General features: G+C 42.6%; 1 protein-coding gene and 2 non-coding genes across 5 annotated transcripts; 1 reads left to right on the top strand and 2 right to left on the bottom strand.

Annotated features, from left to right (window-relative positions):
- Positions 1–1,905: 1,905 nt before the first annotated feature.
- Positions 1,906–12,950, bottom strand: ttll1 (tubulin tyrosine ligase-like family, member 1). Of its 3 annotated transcripts, none has more exons than XM_062483247.1 (10): positions 12,697–12,950; positions 12,277–12,397; positions 11,442–11,650; positions 11,139–11,319; positions 8,564–8,716; positions 7,498–7,606; positions 6,882–7,025; positions 6,388–6,474; positions 3,961–4,124; positions 1,906–3,029 (listed from the first exon to the last, which is right to left on the bottom strand). In XM_062483247.1, exons 2-10 carry the CDS (start codon positions 12,387–12,389, stop codon positions 2,900–2,902), a joined length of 1,290 nt encoding a protein of 429 aa, XP_062339231.1. In that variant the 5' UTR covers positions 12,390–12,397; positions 12,697–12,950; the 3' UTR covers positions 1,906–2,899. The 3 variants fall into 3 exon arrangements, with proteins under 3 accessions (XP_062339231.1, XP_062339232.1, XP_062339233.1); XM_062483248.1 differs by having other exon boundaries at positions 8,564–8,701; XM_062483249.1 differs by lacking the exon at positions 1,906–3,029 and having other exon boundaries at positions 3,957–4,124.
- On the top strand, positions 3,306–3,393 carry trnay-gua (transfer RNA tyrosine (anticodon GUA)). The gene is given in 2 exon segments: positions 3,306–3,342; positions 3,358–3,393. It is a non-coding gene; the product is annotated as a tRNA-Tyr (tRNA).
- trnay-gua (transfer RNA tyrosine (anticodon GUA)) lies at positions 3,711–3,797 on the bottom strand. Its single transcript is given in 2 exon segments — positions 3,711–3,746; positions 3,761–3,797. It is a non-coding gene; the product is annotated as a tRNA-Tyr (tRNA).
- Positions 12,951–13,001: the final 51 nt, after the last annotated feature.

The raw sequence follows: 13,001 nt of genomic DNA, 5'->3' as shown, positions 1-13,001 counted from the left end.
TTTAACAGTAGCCTATAGGCCTAGGCTGCTCATATTACGCTCCATAGCCCACTTCCCTCAACACCCAATTTAACTAACCCGCATAGAAAACACCTGTTCGGTTATGTATTTGGTCGGTTAATCGAAAAATATAAATATTCCATTATCCATATAAATAAGATTTACACAAAAATCCAATGATTAGATGTGATTTAATACATGCGGAGTTGTTTGAGGCACCAGGAAATCTATATGAGAAACATATTTTCTGCGGCAATTCACACATCCACATCTTAGCTAAATAAGTTTCGGTAAATGGATTATGTTTCGTAAGCGAAAAATGAACCGCATATTCCATCTAGCTAAGAGAGACATGCATTCCAAAAATATCCCAAAAATTAAACAACAGTATAGAAATGTAGGTCAAAGGCAGCACCGTGGGTATTCTATAAAAAATAATACATTGTAATAATAAAAGTACTAACAAACAGACTTACAATGAAAAAAAAAACTCCCCACTGTTACTGTAAATCTAAACCGAACATATGCTACTAACCTATTTATAGGGAAATAGCCAGCACAATACTGAAAGTTCAGTAGTACTGAAATATACGAGTTTAGCCGTGAGCGTAGGCTACATACAATCACTGCCATTCTATTTGTGTGATCCAACTCCAGCTTTAGTCTTTATACTGACAAAAAATTGAATCTTTCAGTCTGTTCCCAAGTCCTAGTTTTACCCATATCCAGTGCTCTTTCTGACAAAACATTGCCAGTTTCTAATACAACTACAGTTGGGGAAAAAAAGTTCTTAAAGTGTGGCACACTGTGACCAGAATGTGAATATATGACAAAGATTAACCAAGAGAAGGCTGCTGACGAATTCAAACCCTCAAGGTCACACAAAAATAAAATGGAAAAGAACCATGCTGGGGTAGCTCTTTTTCAGCATGGCAACAAGGGCAACACAAGAGTGGAGGTCATTTACCTTTTTATATGTTGACTTGGATTAATCTAAGACCCAGAGTGATTATGTTTTCTTGTAGTGGCATTAGTTTACTCATTTTATCCACCTTCAATGGATTAAGTCAAGCATTGTAAGTGAATACTGAATTTGTCAATGTTTTTTGGTCAAACTCATATAACCACATCAACACAATAATTTGTGGCATTTATATAAATGCAGTGGCTTCAATTGAACTGTATGGTATCTTTACACTAATTTGACATTTTATCTTGAAGCATAGTCCTTTATCATGTTCTAACATTAACTAAAATACTTAAAGGTCCCATGACATGCTGTTTTTGGATGCTTTTATATAGGCCTTAGTGGTCCCCTAAAACTGTATCTTAAGTCTGTTTCCCAAAATTTAGCCTTGGTGAAGAATTACAGCCACTACGAGTAGTCCCACAATGAGCTTTCCTTAGGACATGCCATTTCTGTGTCTGTAGCTTTAAATGCTATGAGGAGAGAGGTGGGGCTAACTGCCATGCTTCGGTCGTTTGCAAGCCATGATGTCTTTCGAGGAAAAAACAATATCGCGCTCGCACGGTTGTAGCTCATTTTCTCATTGGCGGGCCAAATTCTCTGGGCGGGCAAAGCAGAGAAAGGGGAGGTAACCTTTCCCCTTATGACGACATAAGTGGAAAATTTCAGATTGGGCCATCTGAGCTTTCATGTCCTCCAAGGCGGAGCAGGATACCCAGGGCTTGGTTTACACCTATTGCAATTTCTAGCCACTGGGGGACCATAGGCAGGCTAAGGAAACTCATATTAATGTTAAAAAACCTCATACAGTGACATTTTCATGCCATGGGACCTTTAAATCCAATTACTATTCAGTGTACACAGAATACAAAATGTAAAAAATGTTACTTTTTCAGAAGCATTCTTTTTTTCCACAGAAACGTATTGGAAGAAATTAGAGCAAAATAATAACACATTTCCAGGTGAAGGATTCCAAGTGTTACAAGGGAGTTACAGAGACGTATTCATCTACCTATAACAAACTGTACAAAAATAGGCATGTACATTGTAGACATTTTCTGGAAAGCTCTGAAATACTCAAAGCATTGGGGTAGTCACTGTTTACATCATAGCAGTATGTATTCCCCAATTCATTAAAAATAAGAAATAAAAAAACTGTGATTAAACTTTAAATGTAAACACATCAGTCATCCTGAAAAAGCCTCCCCTTTAACGCAGTATAAAAGATTGAAACAGTAAATGCTATTTTGTGTACAGTCCAGTTTTCTACATGGGTTGCTTAACAGTTCGAGAAAGTTTTAATGTACGCAACACAATAACACCAATTCTACATCTGTTTATTCCATTTTCTATCTTGCCTTAACTGCTATTTTACTCTGTCTTGAGCAGGCTTACAGAATGGTGAAAGTGTCCTTAGACATGCATAGTTGCAACTGAGTCTCAACTTTCTCTACTTCCCAGATGCTAACTTTTTTGGACTGATGTACATAGACTCACACTCTGGTCACCTGTTCACCTGTTCTCAGCCACAGGCCAACAGTAACTCTGCACTTTGTATTTCTGTCACTCTCTCGCTCTTTTGTATCCCTTTTACACAGCCACACACACAACTGCACACACACTGTAACCCCCTCAATACTGCACCCCCTCAAAACCCCTCACCCCCTCAGTTGTATGTGTGTGTTGTGCGATGTCATGCAGGCTGGAGCAAGTTTGGGGAGGGGGGGGGGGGTGTGTGTATTGGGGGAGGGGGGGGGGTACTATGTGTCTGTCAGTGGAATGAGCAAGGCTGAGGACTACTCTTCCCTGGTGGTGGTGGTGGGGGGGGGGAGACATAGTCTGGGTGGTTCTTTCTCCCCACCCTTAAACTTCACCCTGCCCCTTCAATCCAACAGAAAGTGCACCAAGGAGGTGACCCCTGGAGAGGTGATTTCACTTCCAGGTGGCAGCTGTGGGTCGTAGGCCGGCGCCGCCCTTTGTGCCCTTGGACCCCAGGGATTGACCGGAGCGACTCCGCAGGTCCCGCTCCGCGTTCTCGCTCATCGCCTGCTCCTCATCATACCTGGAGGGTAGACAACGAGGGATGAGAGACAGTCCCGAGAGGAGGAACAAAAGTAAGGGAGTAAAAAGGGATTGGAAAGCAAGGGAGAAGAATGAATTTTAGACCGTCTTTCTATGCAGTTCTGCCCTTCTGCTCATATAGATTTGCCATGTAAACAAAACAAGCTTTGTAAAGACCACAACCCCTCCTGGGCACAGGGAACTGGCCCCCATCCCCAAACACAAACTCCATTCGTGTGACCAAAAAACGGTTCACCTCCATTGCTAAGTCCAAGTCCCTTCGATAGCTCAGTTGGTAGAGCGGAGGACTGTAGAATCCCAAGTCAGATATCCTTAGGTCGCTGGTTCAAATCCGGCTCAAAGGAAATTCTTTTGGCAAAGTATTGCAACCTGCTGTCAAGTACTACACAGTTAGCTGTGTGAATGAATGATGAGATATTAAATATTTGGAGCACACTGAAATGTTTCAACATATCGAATATAAGATAAAGTAGCTTTCCTGTATTTACTGTAGTGTAAATTAATTAATTTTCCTCAAACACATACTCACATTTGAACTTAAGTCAATTTTTCAAATTCAATTCTGCAATTTGATATTTTGAAGCAAAATCAAACCATAAATAAAACAGAACTGGCCATTTTAACACTTTCACATTACTATTAAACAGTGGCTAAAAGAAGTTCCTTCGAGCCGGATTTGAACCAGCGACCTAAGGATTTCTCACTTTCCCACTACAGTCCTCCGCTCTACCAACTGAGCTATCGAAGGGAACTAGCTTCAGTGTGAGTTATTTGAGGGTTAATGGATATAGACGTTACGACTGTAGCTTGGCTATTGGCTAATACCCTGCCCTCGATCTGAAGCCTGCACTGCCACTGGAGCTGCCAAGAGGCTCACTGTGCTGTGATAGGAGGAAGCACATGTCACTCACAGGACTTGATAGTTGCCCAGGGCCTCTCGAGGTGGGCTGCGGTTCCAGCGGCAGTCAGGAATGTCCCCGTTAGGAGTGACAATGTTGAGTGTGTCATTAATGAGGTTGTACTTCAGGATACGGTCGTTGGCTGTGCTAGAGGTCAGTGACGGGGAGGCGTTTACCTGGAGGAGAGGGGGCACAGGGTACACAATCACAAACATTGTTCACGCAGACAGTGAGTATGTGCTCCGATTGATTAAAAAGATTACAAATATTTACACACATTGCCCTCTTTATTTTAGCACACAGGCATGCGCGTGCACACACACACACACACAAGTCAGGACAAACATTAGCCCTTAAACACACAGACTCTTTTATAGAAACTTATGTCCGTAGGGGAGCAGACTTTACTGTGGAGCCCAAGCAGAAATTAGCTCACCGTTTAATTTCCTCTCCACTCCCATAGGGAGATTTTTATCTAGCAGGAAATGTTATTACTACATAGCCAATGTGTTACTGGCTGTGGGTTGGACACAGGCATGTACACATACATGCGGGGACACGCACACACACGTGCACGCGCACACACAAATACAGCAAATAAAACCACACCACTGAGAAAATCAACAAACACCAGACAAGCGGCTATAGTAAGCTTGCAAGACACAAAACACACACATAATTTAGCGTGAACGAGCTTCTGAGCGTCTGGCCTCCAGAGACATGCCTGCCATGGCAGAGAATATGACACTGTCGCTTCCCAGCTGTTATTATCCGTTACACATTAACCACAGCTTGACATCGGCACGCAGTCCACACTGTCTCCAAGTACCAGACAAGCTTCCAGCCCAAAACAGCTGAGGCCCGGAAGACAAACCACTTCTACTCTGAAGCAAACAAGCTCCAAACAAATATTCAAGGGTAACTTTGAGACATTTCCAAGAAATCTTTAAACAAAGTTTTGCAAAGAAAGATTATGAGGCATTTCTGACCCCGTAGCCCAAATAAATAGGCTATTTGGGGGGCATTTTCATCTTGTTCTGTTTCGAATAGCACATGGAAGAACGTCAGTGCCTTCCAGCACTGTGCCTCAACCAAAATAGATCTGTGTCAGTGAGCTGAAATAGCTGGGACTCGTTTCACAAACCGAGGAAATCATCTAGATAGAAGGGATGACTTACAGCATTCTGTGTGAACCGTAAACACAATATTCTAGTTCTACAGATGTAGTTGATAATGATTTTACTGTATTGGTAGTGTGTCGTCCCTATGGGCCCTCCTTCACACTAGAAGCCTACTTCACATCTCAAATGGCATACTGCCATCCTTTATAGTGTGTCTAACAAAGATTTAGTATGCCTGGTTACATGGTACATCTGATACAGCAGGACGAAAATGCTGGGATGACAGACATACTACATCCGGTTGCATATCACAGTGTGCAACTCAGCGAGTCACAATCCTCTGCACAGGGCATGGGGACGCCATCTCAGATGGCGGCACGATAGCAGACCGACACAAACCCGTCTGTGTCGACTGAAGGCACAACGATATGACAAAAGAGTATGTTTGTTTCAAAAAGGTCACGATTCAGACTTACTGCCTTCGACAGTATGGACTATGTAGCATCAGATGCCTACTAAAATAGTGCAGACTCAAAGTATGTACAGATTTGGGCTCTAAAACGGACATGGTTTAATTTGTCATAGTCAGAGCCGTGGTCCTGACTAAAACTGTAAATTTGGATGGTAAGTTTAATTTGTCATAGTAGATTCAAAGTGATCTGGTATTTAGGTATGGGGTACTTTAAGAGGGCAATTGGCTCAAAATCCTGTTTTACATCCAACCATCCTGCATATGATGGAAAAAACAAGTGTAAAACGTAAGTAAATTATGTATATAGTGTAACCATATAACTTTGTGACGTATAAAAAAGCAAAACCAAAGACCGCCATTGGTCCTGAACAAAGTGGGTGTGGACCTGGGTGTGGACCCTGGGTGTGGACCTGTACACACAACATCACCTTGACCCTTGACCTTTGACCTGTGTCAGTAGCTCCTCCCCAGTGCTTCTGAGCAGGCAGAAAAGAAGCCACAGGTATAAAACGTGTGTTTCAGTTCTACCATCCATCCTGTCCCAAAAACACAGTGGCAATGTTACAGTGGTCTGTCATCTGTACTTCTAAAGGCACACATTAGACTATCCCACAGACACACATACACACATAATGAGAAGACAAGAAGAGGGTTCCAAATGGCGAGAATGATACGGGAACACACGTTTGGTTTCACAGGGCTAATAGGCAATGTTTAAAGACAAATGCTTTAAAGCATAGCAGGAGCAGGAATTCGAGTGAATCATTTTCATAGAGGTAGTGGAGATTGCTGGAGGAACGTGTGGGTCTATAAATGTTTGTTTGTGTTGTTTTGCCAGTCTCTCACCTCAATCAGCCAAGGCTTGAGCTTGTCGTCAATGATGATGTCATACCCATAACACTCAAAGCAGTGTTTGTCATTGTTCATCACAGGCTGCAAAGACACACACACACACAGAGAGAGAAGGGAGGGGGAAAAGAGACCGAGACAAAGAGAGAGGGAGATAAGTCACCACTCCAGCGTCTGCTAAATAACAAAAAATGACTCAATGTATACCCCTTTAAGAAACTCAGTCAGTTTCTTATTTGAAAAAAAAAGAAAGAAGGGAAGTGCGTCGATGGATATAGAGCAGGGCTCTACACAGCTGAACATTGCAGGTGCTATATCGGAGGACTTGTTTATTTTTAGTGTTTCTGCACGAGCGCGCGTGATTGTGTGAGAGTGAACAGACACGCAAGAAAGAGCGAGACAAACTAGTGTGTTGGACTAAACCTAATTTTCCTGGCACATGCTTGTGTCTTGTTAGGCCTGAGAGTGTGTGTGTAAGGTTTTTTACTAACAGCGACTGCCTTTAGGGACTGGACCATGATCCAGTGGATCTGGTCGAACAGTCGGCTGGTGACCTCCTTCCCTCTGGTGCTCTCCAGGTACAATCGTAGATTACTCACTGTCCACTTACCGCCATGAACATGGTTATAGTCATCCTGAAATAGATACACAGTATATATATATACTACAATTCACATGAAATGCAGTGTATGCAAACAATATATGCAAGGATTTGAATTATCACATACAGCACTGAAACATTACTAATTAAATTACTTATCTTCAACTTACTGTTCTTGTCTGGAACAGTCAATCATGAGCAAACTCATCTCAACCCTCTCACACAAACACTAAATATTTAAATGTTTTGGGATTTCATACTGTAGTCAGAGTCTGATGAGTACAGTGTATTTGATCAAATAGGCATCTCTATAATCTTCTAATACTTTCCTAATTTGTTTTATAATAATATTTTTATATATCCAATCATGAGAAGTAAACTAAATCAGTATACACCAAGTATTGACATTGACAATATAATATTTCTTACATATAACATACAGTACATGAAACCTCCTAACACTATCCTTAAGTAGCACATGGCTCAGACAGCCCCCCCCCACTCACCCCGTGTTTCTGGATGGCCACGTTGGTCAGGTGCACAAACATGTTGTCCAGTTCGCTGGTGCTGGGGGTGTACTTGACGGTGCAGAACCGACAGAAGCCCAGTTTGTACCTGGAGCACACAGCCAAGACACACATCAGGTCTGGAGATAGGAGCCAGACAATTGACACACTTCCTCTTCAATTCATGCTCAAAAACATGATTTCAAACATGAACATGAACATTCAATGCATACTCTATTTAATAATGTTGTAATCAAGTATAACTAGGTGTAAGGTATTTATGGGGGTCCCTGGGGCTAGTATTGAGGGACAATGGTGTTTGTGTTCCATTCCAGAAAGGTTGTCCCTTAATCCTTTCTCCACCGAGGAGTATAGACAGTGTGCGAATTACGGGGGGGTTCGGGGGGGGTCTGACTCCCCTAATTAAGACTTGGACCCCCCAAAAGAGTTAAAAACAACAGGTCGGGGGGGTCGATACATTTATATATCGTTCTTACCTGTAATCGTAAATATACAATATTTACCATATATTCATTCAATAACAGGTTGGCGGATACACAGAAATGTTGACTTTATGACAGGGAATACCACTCACATAAACACAGCGCACGAGTGACCAGTGTGCAATACAGAAGATGGTTGAATCACCTCAGTGTAGCTACCGCATAGTGAGAAACTGCAAGAAAGGTAAGTTGGCTAGCTAATACCCCCAAAAATTACTAATATAATCTATAATATTTTTGTCACGATTGTATTTTAAATGGCAATTAGCTAGAGAATATTCACAAGAATGTTAATGATAGAAGCATGCGCCTGGGTTCCCTTAGCCCTGGAGAAGAAGTTGACCCCCCCGATTGTCATTGTATAATTCGCACACTGAGTATAGAACTGGATTGATAAGTAGGTCAATCTATTCCTAGACAAGCTCCTTAAATGTGGGAAGTGAAAAAAGGCAGTAGGAGGGAACAACTTCCTTGAGTTGAATGCGTCCTGTCGCAAGTGAAAGAGGCGTGCCACAGAAATGGAATATGGCCCATTTGTAGAAAAACCTTAAAAGCAAACTCACATGTAACACTTGAGGGGCCGGTAGGTGGTCACCAGTACGTAGAGACGCAAGTCAAACTTCTTGCCTCCAATCAATAGTGGGTTGTCGATGTACAAGGAGATGACATAGGCCTCCTTGCCACTAGAGGCCGCCACAAACCTAAGAAATAAAACACTAAAACATAGGAGTCTAGGCACATGAACTTGCAATGTCAGTCTCTGACTAAATCTGCAAAAGGATTCTCCACAAAAGGACTGGAGACATTCTTGACCTAGGTGGAATGCTTATGATGCTTGCTTTAAGGCATTTGGTTTTAGTTAAACCTTGGGGATTAGGATTAGGGCAAGGTGCAGTGATGATATTTTAAAAGGCCTTGTAGAGGTTCAAATTTTATTTTTGAAAGCTCTTTTTACAAGCAATATGACAAAGGGCTTCACATACGCCCATAGAATTGCACCTAAACCGACCTAAACCCTCAGAGAAGACAAGGAAAAACTCTCAGGACAATTTGAGAAAGAATTTGAGAAACATTGGGAGGAGCAGTTAAGTGAGGGATCCACTCCTCCAGAGACGCTTGGCAAAACAGATGGGTGCAGACCACAGGATCATCTAATGTTTATGCTATAGTTCCCACACTGTGTTTTCGGTGGGTAGGATGGAAACTTTTAATCCCTTTCATAGACCACCAGTGGGGTAACATGGTAACACTTAATTTACAGGGATTTTCATAGGCATTCGTAAGATCTTCATAAAACCATTCACCAGCAGTGAGGCGTACAGTATCGCTCACAAAAAAACCCTCCTTATACATTCAGTCAACATTTTTATGATGTATGTTATCGGTCTGTGTCCAATCTCCTGCCACACCCAAGCCAGGTGTGTGTGTAGCCATGCATGCTAATGTGTGCTCACGACTGCATGTTTGTGTTGAAGGGCAGAGAACTGCGACCGAAAGTAAAAAGTGTGTCTGCGATTCAGTGTAACAAACAAATAAATGGCTTTTAATGTGTGCAGAATAAATGTGTCATGGGGTCGTTATGAATTTTACCGGTGAGGGGTGTCATATGGGTGTCATGTACGCTTATGGAGAAACCCCCATCTAGTCTTTCTGCTCTGTGGATGATGTCATGTCGCACGATGCAAATGCATGCAAAGGCTAACCTTTGATGGTAGTCATCTTCCGATGGTGTTTACCAGTGCAACTTGAGGTGTGGCAGTGTCACAGTCAGAAGTAAAGATATCAGTGTGTTTGCGTAGCAACCTGTGTGCCAGTTTGTCTGCTTGTGTGTGTGTTGAGGGCGGGACACGTGTCAGTGGTGTCAACTGCTTCTTAATCCCACATTCATGTGAGGAGAGAGGGGGTTCTTAACCCTTCATAGATCTACATGATGTGAGGAGTATTGTGAAAAAGAAGAAGATTGAATAAACGAAACTGTATAAAGTTAAGGTGTTGAGGTGTTATGAACAGGCTGTTTTTTGGTTCCATTTCTGTGTTTCTCTAGCTGCTTCTCCCTTTCTTGATAAGCCTCCTTTCCTTTTGCACTTCTCTCCTAACTGCTGAGACACACTGAGCCACAATCTTTGCTTTCTGCTTACTACATACTTACCTTCTCTACTATATGATATCACAGATTTATATATATATATATATATGTTCCCATTCTTGACTTATTCAGGAGGGGACATTTGTTTAGTACAATAATAGCTGGATGCAGCTGTATTCATATTCCTTCTTCCTGGATTTTGAAGGGGTTTGGTATGATTGCAACTGGACCCAGCTCATATTCATTCATCACTATAGCACAGGGGTACTACTCAATTAGAAACCCAAAAGGTCCACTCACCAAATTTCCATTGTCCATGCTTTGTGACGTTTTACATTACCACTATTGACAAGGCGGGCAACCGTCTCATTGCAGATTAAACACATCGGTTTTGTGCTCCCCACCGGCAGCCCAAATGCATACTTGTCTGAAATTAGCGATTTTTGGAATCAACTTTTGGCTTTTAGTCAGGTTAACAGCACGCCATGTCTTTCGCTAAGGAAGAAACAGGTACCGTTAGCAAATCGATTAGCCTGCGTTGTTGCGAATGACACACACAACCTGCGTGACCCACAGGTTGCGGCCAACGTTGAGTGAGTGAGTTGTCATGGTGATGACAGTATTATAGCTCCTGATTGGACCTTTGGACTGGACACGGAAAATAGAAACCAAATGAACAAAAAGATGTGCCGGTTAAAATGGAAACTTTCCATCGAAATGAATTAATTCCATAATAATATATCGGTTATAGGTCCGGGTCCGGATAGGGAACCGCCTGGGTCCAGACCCGGAACGCGGTCCGCCAATTAGTGACCCCTGCTATAGCACTAGAGAGGTTTCCCTTATAGAGATAGTTTGTCATTCTAACCTATATAAGCGAGGGACTTCCCAAACCGATCGCCACGCCCCAAAAACGAGTCCAGGATCAACAGGGTTAAAGTTGCACATAACAAGAAGGAGGGTGTTCATTTTGCTCATTTTACTGGGTGTCCTGTACATGTACACAAGTGAATGTTGATACGGTGTATACGTGTCTGCGCGTCAGCACTTACGTGGAAGTGCGGCTGTCTCTGGACCACTTCTTGATCTGTGACAGCTTGTTGATGAGGAAGATGCCCTTCCCCTGGGCCTTCCCACAAGGCTTCATGATCCACGTGCTCAACGGACTCTTCCGGAACTCCTCCACAAACAGATTGTAATCGGACGGGAGCATGAACGTCACAGGCACAAAATCTGTAAACGGGGGGGGGGGGGGGGGGATGTAGAATTACGAATCCATGCAGATAAAGAGGATGTATGTCATATATGACACCTTAAAGTCTGCCTTTGTATACATGCTGGCACCCAACTCCCACCTAAATAGATGTGTTTCCCATTCTCGTCCTTCTCGGCCAGAGGACTGCCCTCTTTCTCCAGCTCCTTCCTATAACGTTTGATGTTCTTGATCATCAGGTCCTTCCTGGTCAGTTCATAGTGGTTGGGGAAGTGGTTGACCATCTGGTCATCCGACAGGCGGTAACCAGTGTCCACGCTGAACACGTTCCGTATGGTCTGGATGCTCATCCTGGACAAGGTTCAAACGTGGTTTGCCTGAACACGGTTGTCCTGGGGTTTTGTTAACTGGAATTAACATATTTTATCCCGAATCGAAAGCCTAACTAAGACCCTACCCTTGAGTGTGGTAAATCTGACAGCAAAAGTACCTAATTCAAGGTGGGTTTGGGGAGTAGGGTAGCTATGAAGGCTATACATTTATGTTTTATTTTCACAAAACTTAAAGGAGTCGCAATGATGGTGATGGAGATTTGGACGATTCTGGTCAGACAGAGAAACCAACATAACGCCATACTTCCTGTATGATTTGGGGCTTGGGGCTTGGAGTACAAATCAGCCAGGGGGCCCATATACCCTAGCGGCGCCCCTGGTGATGAGCATATAAAAACATTGATTCTCACTAACGTATTATATATATATATTATAGTTTTGATAATATTATGTTACTGTATACATATTATAAGTAATAGCCAATGTTTATACCAGTGTTGATGTATATACTCCAGATGTGGGCACACACTAACACACACACACACTTTAGTTGGCCGTCCTCTAATTCATAGCCTATCATAATAAGTCTTCCTGACTGAATGAATAACGGTATTACTCTAAAATAAAGCTATAACGACAGCTTACCAGTAAAAGTTCCACTCCTCGCTTTCTGTGACCTGTATCCATCCTCTCTTCTCAAAGTTGTTGATGAGCACAGATTTCTCAATGTCAGTCACCCATTTTACCTTACCAGCCATGATACCTCCTAGGGTGGAGTTGATAGAAACACAAAAGCATGCACACGCAAATATTACTGTTTACAATAGTCCATGCATTAGGGGTATCATATCCAGCCAACATTTTTGCATGGCTGTACAGTTTGCCGGTGAACTAGAGCTGCGTTGGGTTAAGGTAAACCATAGACTGGTTTTTGAGTTGTCATTGACCACAATGTACAGTAGCTATCTCATAGTGCGAAACTTAAATTATTATGATACTGGGAAATTCCACTGCAGGATAGCTAGGCTTTCTAGGATGGCTAACACTAAAGAGCTAGCTAGCTACCTGCAAATTGATCTTGAGAAACAACCGGTCATCAACATCTGATGTGTGGATCCACCCTGCTACTAGTACAACTGCAAAACCTGAAGATGATCGAGTCACGGCAAAGTGACGCTTTGACGAAAAGGCGTTCCCTAAATGCTCCCTAAAGAATGCGAAAATCCTCTGTATGAGCACCATCTATGTTTTTGGTCAGGTTTGCATGGTTGTTAGCGTAGCTCATGCAGTTATATTGATCTACCGAGTCATCTGGAAGATGAGACCGATTTGTACTCTTCCGGGTGAATAACCTAGCAACCGGGGATGCA

The sequence above is a fragment of the Osmerus eperlanus genome, chromosome 17, assembly GCF_963692335.1.
Source record: "Osmerus eperlanus chromosome 17, fOsmEpe2.1, whole genome shotgun sequence".
NCBI lineage: Eukaryota > Metazoa > Chordata > Actinopteri > Osmeriformes > Osmeridae > Osmerus > Osmerus eperlanus.
Note: the sequence above shows the minus strand (reverse complement) of the source record. Positions and strands in the feature narration are given on the sequence as shown.

Bases quoted from the DNA above. Each gene is read 5' to 3' on its own strand.
- ttll1 (XM_062483247.1), bottom strand. From the start codon at position 12,389: ATGGCTGGTAAGGTAAAATGGGTGACTGACATTGAGAAATCTGTGCTC. The intron at 4,125-6,387 runs GTGAGAGACTGG...CCTCTCCTCCAG, and splicing joins TCAAGCCTTGGCTGATTGAG to GTAAACGCCTCCCCGTCACT. The intron at 3,030-3,960 runs GTGAGTGACATG...TCTACCCTCCAG, and splicing joins CTGGGCAACTATCAAGTCCT to GTATGATGAGGAGCAGGCGA.